General features: G+C 40.7%; 1 protein-coding gene across 2 annotated transcripts in view; it reads right to left on the reverse strand.

Moving 5' to 3' along the window:
• Window positions 1-1,094: 1,094 nt before the first annotated feature.
• Window positions 1,095-19,217, reverse strand: part of LOC109913306 (BTB/POZ domain-containing protein 19-like) — a 154,859-nt gene continuing 136,736 nt past the window's right edge. Inside the window, exons 6-9 of one of the 2 annotated variants that reach the window (XM_048602437.1) lie at window positions 17,966-18,097; window positions 16,066-16,191; window positions 14,029-14,080; window positions 1,095-1,456 (exon numbers count right to left, since the gene is read on the reverse strand). In XM_048602437.1, coding sequence (XP_048458394.1) covers window positions 14,048-14,080; window positions 16,066-16,191; window positions 17,966-18,097 — 291 coding nt within the window. In that variant the 3' untranslated portion in view covers window positions 1,095-1,456; window positions 14,029-14,047. The remainder of the gene's footprint in view (window positions 1,457-14,028; window positions 14,081-16,065; window positions 16,192-17,965; window positions 18,098-19,217) is intronic. The other variant, XM_020512796.2, reaches the window with a different exon arrangement.

Consider the following 19,217-nt stretch of genomic DNA (forward strand, 5'->3'; position numbering starts at 1 on the left):
AACATCAACACATTAAAATATATGCAAAATAACTTTGGAAGACAGATGATAAAGTGGTGGTCCATGGCTTACAAATGACAATTTCAATGCTACTTTTGTGGTACAATAACAGTCTATTCATCTAACAAGATAAAGGTGTCTGGTGGGAAACTCTCTGAAGCCACGTAAAGCTGGTTGCTGGGCACGTGTGAAGGCACAGAATTCACTTGTTTTATGTGGTAATAGTAGCATCAGGTTCCAGTTAATGATGCTTTTGCATAATACCCAGCTTATGCTTTGAGGCTTTTACATCAGCATACGTTTATGCCTGTTTCCATGGTTAGTTTACCCCGGAATAGGTTGCAAAGACTATAATTTGAGGGGCACCTTCTACATAAAGCATGGCTGACCAGGGACCTCTCCAGTTCTTACTGCCTGCCAGAGGTGACTCGCAAGTTGATAATCAACTTCTCTTGGCTATATTATAACTCAACCTCCTTGGCCGTCAACCCCTGGAGTGGACTTGAACAAAGTACTTCTGGCTGAGAAGTCTCTCTCCTGTCTGAGTCACCTTATTGAATTAAGTGCCAAATAGTATTGAATTGTGGAGAATTCTAAGCCATGAATTCATGGATGTGTTCGGACTGCAATGAGCTAATTTTACTTAGTTCCTTATTTAGGCCCTCCTGAGGAAGGGACACTGTTCCTGAAATGTTAACTCTGATTTATGTCCACAGGTGCTGCCAGACCTGATTTTTTCCAGCAATTTCTGTTTTTGTTTCTGATTTCCAGCATTCTATTGGTTTTTTAACTTTATTTAGGACTTTTCTAGTGAATCAAATCCAGGTTCTAGTGGTGAATGAATGATGTGCCAACTGAGTCACTCCGTCCCAACTGTAGCTTTTACGTAGATAAGAATATATTAGCCTGACTTCAGAATATGAAACTGGCCTTATGTAAAGCACAACATAGCTGCTTTCAGAGTAATTCAATCAACTCACTGCTCTGTAAAATCAAGCAAAAACAGAAATTGCCATAGAAACTCAGCAGGTCTGATAGCATCTTGGAGAGAAAACAGAGTTAACATTTCAAGTTCGAAGGTCACAGGATTCAGAGTTTCTCCAGCAATTTCTGTTTTTGTTTGTTTCGGATCTCTAGCATCTGCAGGTCCTTGTTTTATTATCCTACATGTAGAAGCTGGATGGGATACAGCCCCAGTGTAAAGGCTTGTACCATATTCCAGGACATATCAGTTTGATTCAGTTCAGTAATGGCAGTTGATGAATTCTTCTCATCTAAGATTAGAGTACAGTCTTCAAGTACAATTGTGCATCATTGGCCTCTATTTGTGGTAAAGGTTGAGATACTTGTGATGTTCTCGAAGCCGAGTGCCTTTCCGTCTCCGAGGAAGATGTGTTGCGATTCCACTTGGTTTCTTTAATGCATGGAACTTCCACACTTCAGCTATTTTGTCCATCTATAAGGTCAAAAGAAAGAGGATTCAACTGCTAACGTTTCAAAAACATCAAATCATTTTTCTCTCCTATTTGGGTTCCCCATCCTGTATGAAAGTTTTGTGCCATTATTATAGTGCAAGAAGTGCACTAGAATTGTTGGTGCGTGATATTTTATTTTGCCTGCTAAGCTGTCTTCACGTTATATCTCTCCCCATTTATCTGAGTTAGATTGGAAAACCCCACATCCTTCCACCATTAGTATAGAATATTACATACCAGCCCATCGTATCAACAGGCCACCAGTAAAACGAGTGTATCTGCTGAGACCAGACAATAATCAGTTTGCAATAGTTAACCCCAGATTTTAGACGTTAAATTCAATCTTCTTAAATATGCCCAAACCACCCTTCACATTGGGTATTCAAAACATGTTACTGAAATATGAAGAAAATCTGGAAGAATTAGAGATATAAACAAAATTGGTGAATCGCATCTTTAAAAAAAATGGTAATAAACATTTCCTGCATAACACTTTGTTAGAAAGACTGAAGATTAACTTGGATACCATGGAGATGAAATTGGGCTCAGGAATGACCATTTTTGCCAGTCCTACAAGGTTTCTTAATGTTCTAAAATGTTGCCCATTGCTTCCAGACATGCCTCAAATGAGAAGTGCACTGAATTTACCCACAAAAACGGGTAGTAGGGCATGTTGTGATGAAGACATAAGGAATCTGCAAGGGGATATAGATAGGTTTAGTGGGTGTGCAAAACATTGGCAGATGGACTTGAATGCAGAAAGTGTGAGGTTATACACTTTAAAACGGAGATGAAAAGGAATTTCTTCTTTCAGATGGTAGTGAATATCCAGAATGCTCTACCCAGAGAATTGTGGAGGCTAGATCACTGAAAGTATTTAAAGAGAAGGCAGATATATTTTGTAGCATCAAGGAGTGGAGGGCTATGAGCAGCTGGCATGAAAGAGGCAGAAGTCTGGGGCAAATCAGTCGCGATCTTATAGAATGACAGAACTAGCTAGAGGGGCTGAAGGGCCTACTTCTGCTTCTATTTCTCATGTTGTAAAGAATGTCATATTGGCTAAAAGGTTAGTAGATGTGCACTTAACATCATCAGTTGAAAGCAGAGCAGACAGATCATGATATCAGTCAGGAATATAACATAGTATCACCATTTTAGAGCTAGACTTCTCTTAACCTCTCACTGCTGAACTCTCATTCAATTGTACATAAGGGTCCCAGCGTCACCATTTAAGGGCATCACCACCCACTTGTAGGTTGGTTACTGGACTATTTATACTGGATCTTGCTGCTATTTTACACAGCTTGTATGATTTTTGGTTACTTAAAGGCTATTGCACAGCGCAATTGCTTTGAGATAATATTGTCTCAGCATTTAATATGATTGGGAGAAAGAGCTGATACCATGCAGAACATGGAGAACAGTGGGGGAATCAAAACTAGAGGGCATAGGTTAAAGGTCAGAGGGGAAAGATTTAAAAGGAACCTGAGGGGCAACATTTTCACACACACGGTACTGTGTATATGGAATGAGCTGCCAGAGGAAGTGGTAGAGGTGAGTACTATTGCAACATTTAAAAGACATTTGAACAGGTACATGGATAGGAAAAGTTTAGAGGGAAATGGGCCAAATGCAAGCAAATGGGACAGGTTCAGTTGGAAACCTGGTTGACATGTAAGACTCTGACTCTAAAATACAAGCTGCTAAAGAAGGAGGGAAAAATGGTGAAGAATGGCTCTCAGCAGGTGCCCAAGTTTAGAAAATCTTTACGGAGCAAATTGGACAACAGAATTCCTCATTCTTTCCCAGGTCAATTCACTTGCTTTAAAGACCTGGAGGCTCCTTTGCACATTGGTAACTACAGCCAATGCAGTAATAGTCTAAGATTTTACTGCAGCACTCACATGCTGATGTAGCTGCAGCTTGTGCTGTATTGGAACCTGAGACATCAGTCGTCAGAAACTTGGCTCCACAGATGTGTCAATGGAATATAGCTGCTTTATGTTGCAAGGTCTGTGGGTCAAGCTTGGTTGAATCCATGTGCCAAGTTGATGCCAACACCTTCACGCTGTTTGACATTGAATGCAAGTTTATTCGCAGGCTTTCCTGTACACCAAGTGGTTGGGTCTGTATACCCAATCCTTCTACACAAGCTTTCTTCTGTAGTCTGGCCAAATAAAGTCATCATCTGAATCCTTTGCAATAGAACAGAATTAGTGCACTGACCCTTCTTCTTGACCTAGTAACTTTCACAGAAATTGCTGGAAAACTCAGCAGGTCTGGCAGCTTCTGTGGAAAGAACACAAAATTAACATTTCAAGTCCAATGACCCTTCTTCAGAACAGTTCTGAAGGGTCACAGGACTTGAACCGTTAACTCAGTGCTCTCTCCACAGATGCTGCCAGATCCGCTGAGTTTTTCCAACAATTTCTGCTTTTGTTTCTGATTTCCAGCATCTGCAGTTCTTTGGGTTTTATTTGAAATATAGCTTTGCAGTGCCTCATTGCAAACATATTCTGTTTTTATATCATCCTCTAAATTATGTACAGTGCCAGTATCTAAGCTGTTGGCTGTGACTATGAAATCTAGTGTCCATGTTTGTTCAATCACACCGTCTTCTTCCCCCGTTGCTTTGGCAAGATGTAGCTGCTGGTTTTCTGAATGGAACAATAGAAAAACATAGTGAGGCGAGAGGAGATAAGAAGCACTGCATGTTTCCACCATCTGCAGCTTTTCATTCTGGTTAATTCCAACTGCCTCTTGCTGTGCAATAATGTCTCCTGTAAGAAAGAGAAAATGTGTCACTGAGTGTCATGCAAGCTCTGAGATGTGAGTGAGAGGCTTGTTACAGTGTATGACGATGAAACAAAGCCTGTAAATACTATATAAAAGTTCTGGCTGATAGAAATTTGTGGTAGTTGATTGATGGGTGTATGGTGAAGTGAGAAGTAGCTGTGACTAATGGTGCAGTTGGCAGGATATAGCATTTGAAAATGTATTCGCTGATCTTGACAAGTCATGTGAAATTATCTAAATTCTTATGGCATTGCATCCAGGTTCTATATACCTATATATATATACCTATTTCAAGGCTATCTGTTCTCACTGACTGTGTGTGGAAATTATTCCCCATCCCCTTGTGGATATGGGATTGCGCTGCAATTTTCCATTTCCTCCTCCAGCTTCTGGAAACAATATGCTCATTCTGTTCCATTGTCAGCCATTCCTCATTCTTTCCCAGGTCAATTCACTTGTATAAAAACTCCCCAGCAGCTGCTTCAGCAACAATGCACCTCTCCCATAAGAGGTCACTAACAATATTGGCTAATGGGGTCAGCACAGGGAGGGCTGGATGAGTGCAGAATTCCTTGTAGTGAGCAGGTAGTACAAAGTTGGCATACTGTTTGCATTTCATTCAGAAGGAGCAGATTAATTATATATCAGAATCCGTGTGCCTGTGTATTGGAAAATATCTCATTTGACCCTATATTCCATGCAATTAAAATCTTGGTTAAATTTAAAATTTTTGCAATAGGAAGCATTAAAAATTGAGCTGAACATAATTATTTCACACTTAAGAGCTGTAAGCGTAAGGAACAGATGACTACCAAAAGCAGCAAATGCAAATTTGGATGATGCACTCCAAAAGGAACTGCAAAGATTTCAAATTCAGTGAAAAGCAAACAAACTTGGTGCTACAACAGAAAGGAAACAAAAATGGTATGAAAATCTCCTTGCAAGAATTTCCAGAATAAGCTAAGTACTTTCCTGTGAATTTAAGTTTATTCCCTTCAGTTTTATAACTTGCTTAGTTTGGTTCAACTTAGGTTCAATTATGCTTACAAAAGATCAAATTCACAGCTTGCAGCCCCTGGGGATGTAAACTTAAATTTACATGAACCTGCTGTTCAGAATAATGGTAACACATCAGTTTGAGACAAACGAAGTTTAGTAAGGGCAATCCAGTAAGTATTCACACATGGTATGCGGAAATGACTTCATTCATGGGGAATTAATGGGGTTTGGCAATTTGATCAGCCAAGAAAAGTAACAAAAATCTGGTAGAGAAAAGGTGGAAACTCTCTCTTAAGTGTAATTTTGACTAGCTAGAGAGAAATATTCAGTTAAAGACGTGTACTATGAATGTGACATTTCATAAGATGTTTACATTTTAAATTGTCTCTTTCAATTTGAGGTAAAACAGGATGCCATGGAAGAAGGGGAATAGTGTAAAGTAATATTAGGGTTTACCTGACAATAGACCAGCTGTTGGTTACCACAGAGACAGGGGACTCCAAACAAGACTCACTGAATCCCAAATACCATATTTCACATACGAACATAAAGAAAGATGCAGCTACTCTTGCTTTGTGCAGACCATCAGACTTCCATCAGTCTGATTAAAAAAAATCCTGGACTGACAGGCTCCACCTGACATCATGTTCCCTTTTATGTTGCTTTCCCTGTATCCTCGCGGTCTTTCAGCTTCATCATGTTTCTGTTCATCCTTTTTCTATAGCTGTTAAGGTTCCCACATTACCCCCCGAGATGATGGCTTTGCAAATTGCCATGCCCTTATTTGCCCATACAATTTCTCCATGCTGAAGCCAAATAGCTTGTCATTTGTGAATAAAATCCACCCTCTGCTCCTCCTCCATGCGCCATGAAATCTTACCTTTTTATTGCGAACAGCATCCTTTCACTAGAGTCATTCCCTCAGGGCCCCAGTCCAATGAACCTCACTTCTCTTTTCCTCGGGACTCAACAGGCTGCACCCTGATAATTAGCTGCACCCTACACACTCATCAGTGATGTCCAAACTCCGAAAACTGATTGTGACCCACTCACCAGACTGACTTGAAAGGATAGCCCCATTTGAGAATGGCTCAGCTCCAGGACTGATGCCTCCATTGCACCTTGACTGACCTACCTGTGATCCCTGGGCTGGTTGCACCTGAACGTACCCCCACCAACCCCCCCCCCCCCCCCCCCCCCAACTCTGACAGGACCAAGCGCCTGACTGACAGTGACCAATCCCCTGGAGTGAAATCGGACAAGTCCCTTGACTAGGTTTGGTCGCTCCCTCCCAACTGACCATCGTATCCTTGACCCCAACAAGGACTGTTCCCCTTTCACTTTCAGACATGATCATTCACTTGAAGTACATGGAGTGAGTCTGTCACTTAAGGAGCTAACACATTCTTTCAGGTGTGGCATTGACGTAGAATGGTGCCATGCAGCAATATGTCCACCTCCTTAACTAGTCAACAGTCCCCACTGTAACAAGCTGCCTGCACCTCCTGCTGCACTAAAACATAATGCAAGTGGCTGGCAGCCTGTGACTTGGAACTGAAGAAGGTATGTGCTGAAAAGCAATGAAAGCCACATGGGCTTACAGCCTTCAGATAAGCACAAAGTGAGTGATCTTTAAGACAGTAAGCTAAGAGACATTAGGTACATTGTGTGTAGATGTAAGCACAAAGTGAGTGATCTTTAAGACAGTAAGCTAAGAGACATTAGGTACATTGTGTGTAGATGCACGTGTGCTCCTGTATGCAAAGTGACTTGGCAGAAGAATGTGAATTATTGGTGTACCTGAGCTCCAGGGTGAAGTCCTGAACGGATGAAGTGGAGAGTCAGTCAATCCAAGAGCAGTCCATAATGATATGGGGAGGCTGGGGATTTGACGATGCCCAATAGGGACTGAGGAATGATGAAGGACGATGCTCATGAAGTACACAGGGCACTGATGGTGAAGGCGGAGTTGTTTGAAGGCTTAAAGAAGCAAGTAGTGAACTGCAGCCACAAGGTAAGTGTACAGACTTTCATTTCAGGAATTGGCACCATCCATTTTTTCAGAGAAGAGAGGAGATTTGAGAGCTGCACAGAAATGAGGTGAGTTACCTAACATAACAATGCTTGGGTAAAAGATCATCACTGCTCATCGGCTAGTGTCAAAATTCACCATTTAAACCCTTAGGGAAGAAAATCAGACATTATTCAGCATCTGAATATTCAGAATCTGATTTTTTCATTTATACTGTTTTTTCCCACATTTCTTGCCATTGCCAATTCTGCACAAATAAACAGAAAATTCTGCCATGAAATTCTGCAGAAAATATAAATTGTAAATGAAGCATAGGGTTTTCAAGTGTGTTACAATACTAATAAGGGATGTCTTTTTCTGTGAGATGAACAAAAATTGCTGATGAAAGAAATGGTAGCAGATCTGGCAGCATTTGTGTGAAGAAAGCAGACCCAACATTTTGAGAAAACATTATCTCTGCTTTCTTCCCAGAGATGCTGTCAGACCTGCTGCCTTTAGCCAGCAATTTCTGTTTTTGTTTCAGATCTCCAGAATCCGCAGCCTTAGATAATGTTGATTTTAGTTTGTTTGTTACAGTAAAAGTCTTAAAGCCTAGCATCTTGTATGATTCCTTTAAACTGATCACTGGAAATTTTAATGTTTTTTCTAAAGTTATCAGTCTATGAGGATGGTAACAACTTTGTTTAGCATTTGAATAAGAACAGTGTATTGTCCTCTGTCATTTTATGTTAAAAGGATAATCACTAGATAGATTAAAGTTCACAGTTGATGTAATTTTCTTTCACATAACTTAAGCAAAATAAATCTACCTGTAGGTTTATAGTAAGACCATTAGATACAGGAGCAGAATTTTAAGATGAGCTTAAATTCATTTGTGTGTATTAACCCACTGACTAGAAGATAAAATAAATGTGCATCACAGAAAGTAGTTATGAGAATTGCCTCGTACAATATCAGGATTTATTGTTCCCACCCTTTGATCCTGATATAGTATGCTTAGATATTGGCAGCATAGGTAAATCCCTAGTTATACAGTAATAAAGATATACAATACGGAAGCAGACCCTTTGGTCCAACTCGTCCACACCAACCAAATGTCCTATAAAAATATATGGTCCCATTTGCCAGCATTTGGTCCATATTCCTCTAAACCTTTCCTATTCATACATGCATCCAGGTGCCTTTTAAATATTGTAATTGTACCAGCCTCCAACACTTTCTCTGGCAGCTCATTCCATACATACACCACCCTCTGCATGAAAAAGTTGCACCTGAAGTCTCTTTTAAATCTTTCCCCTCTCACCTTAGCCCTGTGCCCTCTAATTTTGGACTCCCCCATTCCAGGGAAAAGACCTTGTCTATTTACCCTATCCATGCCCCTCCACAAGTTTATAGACCTCTACAAGTTCACCCCTCAGCCTCCGACACTCCAGGGAAAATAGCCCCAGCCTAGTGAGCCTCTCCCTATAGCTCAAACCCTCCAACCCTGGCAACATCCTTGTAAATTTTTTCTGAACACTTTCAAGTTTCACAACATCCTTCCTATAGCAGGGAGACCAAAATTGCACGCAGTATTCCAATAGTGGCCTAATCAATGTCCTGTAGTGCTGCAATGAGACCTCCCAACTCCTATACTCAATACACTAACCAATAAAGGCAAGCATACCATACGTCTTCTTCAATATCCTATCTAACTGTGACTCCACTTTCAAGGAGCTATGAACCTGCATTCCAAGGTCATTTTGTTCAGCAGCACTCCCTAGTATTTAAGTTCTGCTCTGCCTTTCCAAAATGCAGCACTTCACATTTATCCAAATTAAACTCCATCTGCCACTCCTCAGTGCATCGGTCCATCTGATCAAGACCCCATTGTAGTCTGAGGTAATGTTCTTTGCTGTCCACTACACCTCCAATTTTAGTGTCATCTGCAAACTTACTAACCATTCCTCCTATGTTCACATCCAAATCATTTATATAAATGATGAAAAGCAGTGGACCCAGCACCGATCCTTGTGGCACACTGCTGGTCACAGGCCCCCAGTCTGAAAAGCAACCCTCCATCACCACCCTCTGTCTTCTACTTTCAAGCCAGTTCTGTATCCAAATAGCTAGTTCTCCCTGTATTCCATGTGATCTGACCTTGCTAATCAGTCTATTATAAGGGATTTTACGTCTATTTATGTGAAAGACCACTGATGCTGAACCCAGAAGTGTATCTAAAACAAATTAAAAATCTCTAACAGAACCATCAGCGTGTCACAGTTATAGTCCAAGCACATAACTTTGCTTTCATCCCAGGGTAAAATTACCAAGACCCTTTATGTAAGTGTTCTCAACAGCATCTGAAAGAAAGTCAAAATAAACACAGTTCTACGTTAATCCAGAGACTGTAATTAATGTGACATCATTTTGACAGCAATGCAGGTCTCCAGAACTATCAAAATTACGTGCTGCCAATTGCACAATAATTAAATCTATAATCTAAGATATATATACACACAGATATATATATATATATATATATGCATGTGTTTGCTGGGATGAAGGGGGTGGGGGTCAAGAGTGAAATTAGAGGTGCTTTTGCTGCTTTAATCAAGTTCAGTCCTTCTTTTTAACAAAAGACTTACTGAACAATTACTTCCATGTCATGGTTCAGCTTTTCCTGTATGTTTCTCTGCAAACTCTCTATGATGCTGATTGTAATCTTCCATGTTTTCCAGCTAATCCTTGTAAGTGAGAAAATAATATGGATACAGTGAAATCACTGTGTTCAAATGCATTATAAAGAAGGATAATACCATTCATCCAAACAGCATATCTTAAAATAGCTTCAGAAATATTTCAACTGGCCCAACAGCCTTGTGAGGGAGAGAGTTCAAGATTCTCACTGTCTTATGTGAAACAAGTGCTTCTGGTTTCACTTTTAAATGGATTAACTCTAATTTTACAATTATTATTTGCTAGGTCACTTTTTGTATCTTGGCACTAGCTTTTAGAGGGCTATGCACTTCACTACTTTTTCCTCCCTCACAGCTCCTGTATCACCATTATAAAAATATTTCAACTTCCTTCTCCCTCAACTATGAAAATGGATGCAAAGTACTCATTCAACAGGATTGTCAAATTCTCATTGTCTATTATATTTCATCAGCATTTGTCTATATGAATCCACATTCTGTTTTAGCACTCCCTTTCTATTAAAATAATTATTAAAACTTGGTCATTAACTTTAATATCCCTTTAAAGTTTTCTTCATAACTTTGTCTGCGTTCTTTACAATTTATCTATTCATTTTGCACTATTTATAGCCCTCACAGTCTGCAGGATTCATACTATTCATTGCATTTGTATAAGCCTTTTCTTTTATCTTGATACTGTCTGGTGCCTTGCTTGTTGCTTAATTACGTAAATGGTGAACTTTGCCTCTTAAGAGACAAGTACATATTAACCATGTCCTTTCTGATCAGTGTAGCATAGCCTTATACAGGGCAATATTCCTCACAGATTACATGATAAAGGCATTTTCTTTCCAATTCCCATACTAACTATTATGGACTTGGTGATCTGCAATAATTTAAACTTTGCTAAAAAGAGACTTGAAATCAAAACATTTTGTCTTGCACTCATCAGTCTAAAACGGAAGATTCAGACAATTCTAGAAGAAAGCAATAATTTATTATTATTATTAACTGATTAACTGGAAATTTGAATGGCATGGAGATGCTACAGGAACTGCTAAGTGTCTTAGTTAACTAATTAAATTCAAAACAGGCAAGCCCCTCCAATTGATCTAGGCACTGCCATGGAAATGCTGCAGTGATTGGCTAACTCCAAAGTCTATTACTCAAAGAAAAGGTGCCTCTAAAGAACAAAGCCCTGTGTGAATATTTGTTAAATTAGAATTGGGCTGATGTACCCCATTTCACAGAGGATCCTTTAAACCACCATCTCGGCACTCTCTGCCACACTCAAACCCATTCCAAGGGGTTTAAGGAATATGTCTTAACCTATTACACTAGTTTAAGCTCCTGAGACGTGAACATTTTACAATTAAACAACATGCAATACAATTAGTTCAGTGCTTTTGCCCCTTTTTTGAAACGAAGGATTTTTTTTAGTCACTCGTTGGATGTGGGTGTTGCTAGCTGGCCAGCATTTATTGTCTGTCCCTAGTTACCATTGAGAAGGGGGTGGTTAGCTGCCTTTTTGAACTGCTGCAGTTGATCTGCTGTGGCCGCAGTGGGGGAATTCCAGGATTTTGACCCAGCAATAACAAAGGAACATCGATGTATTTCCAAGTCAGCATGGTGAGTGGCTTGGAGGGGAACTTGTAGGTGGTAGTGTTCCCATATATCCACTGCCCTTGTCCGTAAGCTGGAAGCTGTTGTGGGTTTGGAAGGTACTATCTAGGGATCTCTGGTGAATTTCTGCAATGCATCTTGTAGACAATACACACTGCTGCTACTGAGCATCGGTGCTACAGGGAATAGATGTTTGTGGATGTGATGCAATCAAGCAGGCTCCTTTGTCCTGGATGGTGTCAAACTTTGTATGTGGTGTTGGTGCTGCACCCATCCAGGCAAGGGGGAGGCAACAGCCTAGTGATATTATCGCTGGACTGTTAATCCAGAGACCCAGATAACATTCTGGGGACCAGGGTTCGAATCCTGCCACAACAGATGGTTGAATTGGAATGCAATAAAATATCTGGAATGAAGAATCTAATGACGACCATGAATCCATTGTCGACTGTTGGAAAAACCCACCTGGTTTACTAATGCTCTTGAGGGAAGGAAACTGTCATTTTTACCTGGTCTGGCCTAAATGTGACTGCAGACTCACAGCAATGTGGTTGACTCTCAACTGCCCTCTGGGCAATTAGGGATGGGCAATAAATGCTGCCTAGCCAACGACACTCTCATCCTGTAAATGAATAAAAAAAATGTGGGGAGTATTCCATTGCACTCCTAACTTGTGCCTTGTAGATGGTGTTCAGGCTTTGGGTAGTCAAGAGGTGAGTTACTCGCTGCAGTATTCCTAGCCTTTGGCTATAAGAGCCGATCTTTGTGTTTATGTGGTGAGGCCACTTGAGTTTCTGGTTAATGGTTACCCCATGGATGCTGATAATAGGGATTCAGTGATAATAACACCATTGAATGTCAAGGGGCGGTGATTAGATTTCTCTTATTGGAGATGGTCATTGCCTGTCATTTGTGTGGTGTGAATATTACTTGCCACCTGTCAGCCTAAGCCTGGATATTGTCCAGATCTTGTTGTATTTGAACATGGACTGCTTCAGTATCTTAGGAATCATGAATGGTCCTGGACATTGTTTACTGATGATTGCACATCGCCACTCCTGACTTTATAATGGAGGGAAAGTCATTAATGAAGCAGCTGAAGATGGTTGGGCCTAAGACACTGTCCTGAGGAACTCCTGCAGAGATGTCCTGAAGCTGAGATGACTGACCTCCAATAACTACAAATTCCTATCTGCTAGGTATGACTCCAACCAGTGGAGAGTTTGAGCCTTGATGCCCATGGATTTTGTTATGAAGTATGAAAATCTGTGTAGAATTGTGAATTTAACACTATTATGTCACATTCCCTCTACTGGCTTTTGCGTCAGTAGCACAATCCTTAATCTCGCATAAATATACAGCTTGCCAATTCTAACATAGGGATCATGAGCAGTCAACAGTCACTATCAGTTTCATAAAAAATCAAAAGAACTGCAGATGCTGTAAATCAGAAACAAAAACAGAAGTTGCTGGAAAAGCTCAGCAGGCCTGGCAGCATCTGTGGAGAGAAATCAGAGTTAACGATTCGTGTCAAGTGACTCTTCCTCAGAACTATAAGTTTCGTTATGTTTGTCTCTCCATCACTCTTTTAATGAACAAGTTAGATCGACAACAGCTTCATAATGACGCCCATCTGTTGATCTGATGTACACCCCATCTCCCTGTAACAGGTAAAACATAAATCTTCCGGTTCCCTCTAACTTTCTGCTTCTTATGTTCCACTTAGGTTCCCTCCTTTGTATATTTTTTCTGTCACAGTTTGACATTTTGCAGATATATTTTCACGAATAGGATTCCAGAACTAGGGTCACAGTTTCAGGATGTGGGGTAGACCATTTAGGACTGAGAGGAGGAGAAATTTGTTCACCCAGAAAGAGGTGAGCCTGCGGAACTCTTTGCCTATGAAAGCAGTTGAGACCAAAACACTGAATGTTTTCAAGAAAGAGTTAGATATAGCTCTTATGGCTAAAGGGATGAAGGGTATGGTGAAACAGCAGGAATAGGGTGCTGAGTTGGAGGATCAGCCATGATCACATTGAATGTCAGAGTAAGTTCGCAGGGTTGATTGACCACTCCTGTTCCCATTTTCCATTTATCTATGTTTTTCTGGGGACAAGGACATTGAAGATGAAGGTTGGGGAGGGAAGAAGTCGCAGGAGTACTGGAGCAAAGAGAAAGCCAAAGAGTACCCAGTTGGCAGTTTGTTAGTGCTTTCCAAGGACAGATGCAAAAGGAGGTGGGGTTGGAAGCTGTAGGTTGAGCATAGTCAAAGTTTCAAGGCAATGTCCAGGGACGGTCTTGCTTGTAATCAACAATGCAGAGTTAGAGAGATGAGATGAGATGCAAATGGGTGACCGAGATGGAAGTATTTACATAGGGCAAAAATGGTCAGGATGGCAAAATCAAAGAAGAAAAGACAACTTACTTTGAGATGTAAATGGAGATCATGAAGAATAATGAATCACGTACTGCAGAGGCTGAGAAAGGGAAATAAGACAATATCTTAGTGCAAGCCTCCATTTGGAGGTAAAGATGAGGACTAACAAAGTCAACTGTTCAAAGAAAGACAAGCATCAGAAGAACAGGGATGAATTGATGAGGCCAAGGTGATAAGAAAATAAATTAAATATGGAAAGAAAATTTTTAAAGTACAGAACTCTATGTCTAGAAATGTTTTAATTTCTAAACCATAATCTGCTCACAAAAACCAGCCAGACTGATCTGCTTCAATTTATGAAGAGATTGTGGTTTTGAACTGAAGTAAAGATGTGATAGCGACTGGATAGAACCCACACACTAGCGAGAACTGCATGGTGAGTCATCCTAATGCAGTCCCTGGGCTCAGATTACATGATAAACCATTTTGCCTGCTAAAGGTTTACAACTCTCTGCTGGAACAGATACTTCTAAAATTTTATGGAAACTGAATCAGGAATGCAACACATTTTCAGTTTTGTGCAGAAATGTATTCGTGCACCTTTAGTAATGAAAAGGGACGGCACTGTCCCCCAGATGAATCTATGTTTTGTTTTAAACAATTTAGGATTTCTTTAAACATCATTCCACTTCTACGCATCTCTGTGGGCTTTTATTTAATCTCTAATTCAGAGATGCCAACTTGTTTTTGATATACTGGAGGGTGGTTTAATCATGGGAGCCCCTTAAAGTTCTGTCTGCCTCTTTGTAAAGCTGTCAATCTGATCAGGTTTCTGAGCAGGTTTCTGTTTTCACCCTCTGCCAAGTATTTGCTACATAAACAGAACAAGCTGTAGTTTAAAGGCTAAAATGGAACATGTACCGAATTCCACTGAGCAATTCTATAAATGGTAATATCAAAACGATCACCCCTGAAATAGCTTGTTATTAGGGCTTATCCTGCTACCAAAGGTTTCATTAAAAGTGTCACACAACCGTTTTCATGCATAAATACTCAGTCATTCCAGAGGAGACTTTATTTTAAGGCTCTTGTGTTATTCAAAAGGTGATCTGAAGGTTTGTTTAATTGATTTTGCAGTTTACTTTTGAAATGCTGGGCAGAATCATACATTCCCCTGCAGGGGGACTGGCAAGTGGAAGGACCATTAGATGCTACGGGCCCTTTCCTGCTACTTATCCACTTGCCCCTGTACCTGCTACAATTTTACGAGCAGTGGAGCAGGGGAAAGCTGCAGACAGAGCTTTAAGGGGCTCCCATGATTAAACCAGTGTATCGGAAACAAGTTGACAATGTGCCAATTAAGGTTCCTTAAGTGGTCAATTGAGGCAGTCAAGGGCCATTCCCCTCCTTTGCCTCTTTTTCATCGGTAGGAGGCTGAGGTGGGTGATGAATCGGAAATCCAGCAAATAACGCTGCTGGGGGTCCGGAGGGAAAGTGAGGAGGTGGGTGCCTCCTCTATGCATCTGCTGTATCGACCCAGAATTTCAGCAAACCCTCACCCCATCCCAAACTCCAGATATCCCCACTCTTCCCCACCTACCACTGTCTTTCCCAGTCCCGATCCCTCTTGCCAGTGCATGCCAGCCTGGATCTCGTCATATCCTGCTGCCCCACGTACCTTGCATCCTGCACCAGGGAATAAACTGGAGGCTGAATGCAGTCCCAGTGGCAACCAATGCTCCCACTGGCACTGTGGGGACCAGATATTTGTTGACCATCTGGCTGGTCAGCAGCTCTTGGAAGTGGAACCTGGGAGGGACTCTCATCTCAAGATAATTAATGTCTCAATGGGCATTAAATGGCTGCAGGATGGGAATGATAGATAAACCCACTTAGATATCTGCAAAATACAGTCCATCATTTGCAGAGGGGTTATATCATTTTCATTGTGATTTGCTTGTAACAAATGAATGTATTTCAATGTTTTATGTCATTATTTACTTCTTCACAAACATAAATATAAAGGTTTGTCCCTTTTCCCCATTAAAGTGCAATCTCATTAATAAACCTGCTGGATAAACTTACAGGAATGAGGTTATCTTTCTTGTTTTCAGCTTCTAGGATTGTCAGCTCTTCAGGGCTCAACAGAAAAAGCCGCAGTTCACAGATAATGTCCTTTGCTATTTCAGGTACCGGTTTGTCCAGAACTACCTATGTTGGAAGATAAAAATGACAAAAGAGGATATTCTTCAGCTAAATCTAGGACAAAACAGACGTTTTCTAACTCGATAACCGGGTGATGTAGTTGGCAGCCCTACCCAATTTTGCAAATATCATGGAACATTACAGTGAAGTTTACACTTGGTCTTGCATTTTAGAGGTGCAAAGAGGATTTTTATCCTGGTCTTAAAACTATAAAACAGTGATGTCGGACTCAGTTTACCAGGTGGGCTTGATTTTGTAACTTGGCTCTTGGACTTGCAGCGCAGTCGATTGGAAATATTTAGGGTAGAAATTGGATTGCAATTTTTTCCAATTTTTAGGAGATAAAGTGGTTGCTACATATGCCAATTTATGGACATGCATAATCTGCCCTGGCAACATCGCAGCCACCATATTGGCCCTCATTGTTTCTAGGTGTATCTGGCAGCAGCCTGAAATCAGTAATTGAATTATATAAAAATGCAAAGAAAAATCCTACTCATGTTTCAAAACCTGTGCAAAACTAGGTGAGGCATGCACCTTGCAAGCATTTTACAGCGGCTCTTAAGCCAAGAAGAAACGATAAGAGAAGTTGATTTAACTCCCTTTCTATTGAGCATGGAGAAATAGGTTGGCATGCCCTGGCTTCAGGCCATTACTGTGGGCCACTGCCACTTTGTATTCAAACCTTATTCATTTCACTGCCCTACACATGATGCTTGCAATTTAATAATATTGTGAGCGGCTAGCAGCATCAGTTCATGTGAGTCACAACTGCAACTCACTATATTGTAGCTGTCCTCAGTTCTCTGAAAGGAATAAGAGCCCTCATGCCCGTACAATCCCATCCCATTTCACATTCCTCTCTCCCACATCATTGAAGTTCAAACTGCATGACTCTTTGTTTCCCTCTGATTGCCAAATTCCTCTCCAACACCCTTGCTTCAGTTTCTCAAATCCCATTCCTTAACCTCCTTCCTTCTCCTCAGACCACATTTCCAAGCCCCAATTCCCAGCCTGTAACCTCTAGGCCATCTCCTAACATTTGTTCATCAGTTTCCTGTTTGCTTTTATGCCCTGGTCCTGCCATCCTCTCTGACACCAGTTCCCTGTCACCCCAATCTTTGCTCCCTTTGTCCTCAAACCCCAGCAACAATGACCAATCACATTCCACCACACCACAACCACTTCCTCACTCTGCCTCTGTTGTTCAATCCCTTAAACTCTCCCCCCTTGGAATTCTAATCATCTACCCTATTGTTTCTAGTCTCTCTGTCACCTTCAAATAGTTTTGGCTCCGACCATTGCTAAGCAAGTGTCTGTTCTGTGCCACTGTAAGTGGGGAGGGCAATGACAGTATGAAGTCAGGAGAAAGGTATTCCAATATAACAAGTGATATGTAAAAGGCAAAGTTCTTGCTGCCTAATAGAAGGAGTATCCAGGAGACTTGGGGCAGCTGAATGTGAACCGTATGTTTAACTCCCCACTCTAACAGTTATTTGGTACAGGTATAAAAGTATTTGATGGATTAGAGTTTCACCTCTCTCTCTGAAAAGTTGAGTACAAATGCAATCTGATGTTAACACTTTGAAATGTGCATCCCTTAGTCTTTGCACTAATTTGAGTTTACATTGTGAAAATATACACATATAATAAAAGACAGTAATTTAGATTTGAATGTCACACACTCAATCTACAGTATTCAGAGAGGTCTGTTTCCACAGGACCCAATTCAGTGATGGCTTCAGTGGATTTAAGCCAGATTTCACACATCTAGACTTACTGAGTTAACATGAGCCCATTCTCTGACAAAGTTAATTAAATCCGGTTCATCGATAGTGAGCAGGTCACTCTGCAGAATAGAAAGCAAGGCAGGATCAGAAAGCTCATGGAAGCCTTGGGTCTTCACAATACTCTGAGGAGAGATCAGATGATTCATCTTATTAAACTGGACTCTGTGATTCCAAAGAAAATTATATATTTGAATACACTGGTTGCCTGGTACATTTTATATGGACTGTATATCCAAAAGAACTGTCAACATACAGAATAGTTTACAGTTTGAATTCCTCAACTGCATTGAGTCATCCATTTTTGTCTGCCTAACATATGGCTTTGTTGAGAAAATGTCAATGCTATATTCCCATCTATTTAAATCCCCTTATCTTCACATGCAACTTCTCTAAGCCACTACGGATATCACACAAGTCAAAATTAGACAGAGTGTTCTGCTCAGAGGTTTGGAGAAAACACTGCTTTCAGTTCACACGTTCCCCATAAACATGTCCTTGACTGAACTCAAAGTGTGGAGTTCGGGTCTAGTAGAATAGCCATGCTTTCCCTACATTGTACTGGTGACTAATATTCAGAAAAGATACATTGGCTATTAAGTATTTTGGGATGCACTAAGATCATAAAATCCATGACCTATATGCGAGTTCTTTCTTTCCTCTTTGTCCCCTGTCATTTATTCTTCAGACTGTACAAGCTGATCTGGTATTCAATAACAGAGGCCCATCTAGCCAAAACCACATTTCTCCTCATCTTTACGAACATGTGCACCATTCAGGCCAGCTGAGAGTACAGTCTGGAGTAGTAGTCCTGACTGCTTTTACACTCCGTACGTTATGAGTGGTCAGGCTAATCACCAAAACCCAAAGTGCACAGTGAAATCAACTAACTAAGCATAAAGCTGGAAGCTTGATTTATACAATACACTATAACTCTTTAGCAATCTATAATGTAAAGAAGTGTCTGAGGTCAATGCCAGAAGTATAGTTCGAAAGATGTGACTGCAATGTGGAAAGGATATCATAGGCATGATACTAAAGGCTATCACACTTCATTCCCCGACTCTTGCACAGAGTAGAAGGGGGAATGAACTCCAGTGTCAGGAAAGTGGCACAGACTCCATAGAATAGGCTCCTGTTATCTTTTTACAGGATGACACCTGTTCCCAATATAGTGCAACAAAGACAGACCTAACAAAACATTATAGCTCAATTATAACACAGTGTGGAGCTGGAGGAACACAG

The sequence above is a fragment of the Rhincodon typus genome, chromosome 10 (genome assembly GCF_021869965.1).
Source record: "Rhincodon typus isolate 14 chromosome 10, sRhiTyp1.1, whole genome shotgun sequence".
NCBI classification, from domain to species: domain Eukaryota; kingdom Metazoa; phylum Chordata; class Chondrichthyes; order Orectolobiformes; family Rhincodontidae; genus Rhincodon; species Rhincodon typus.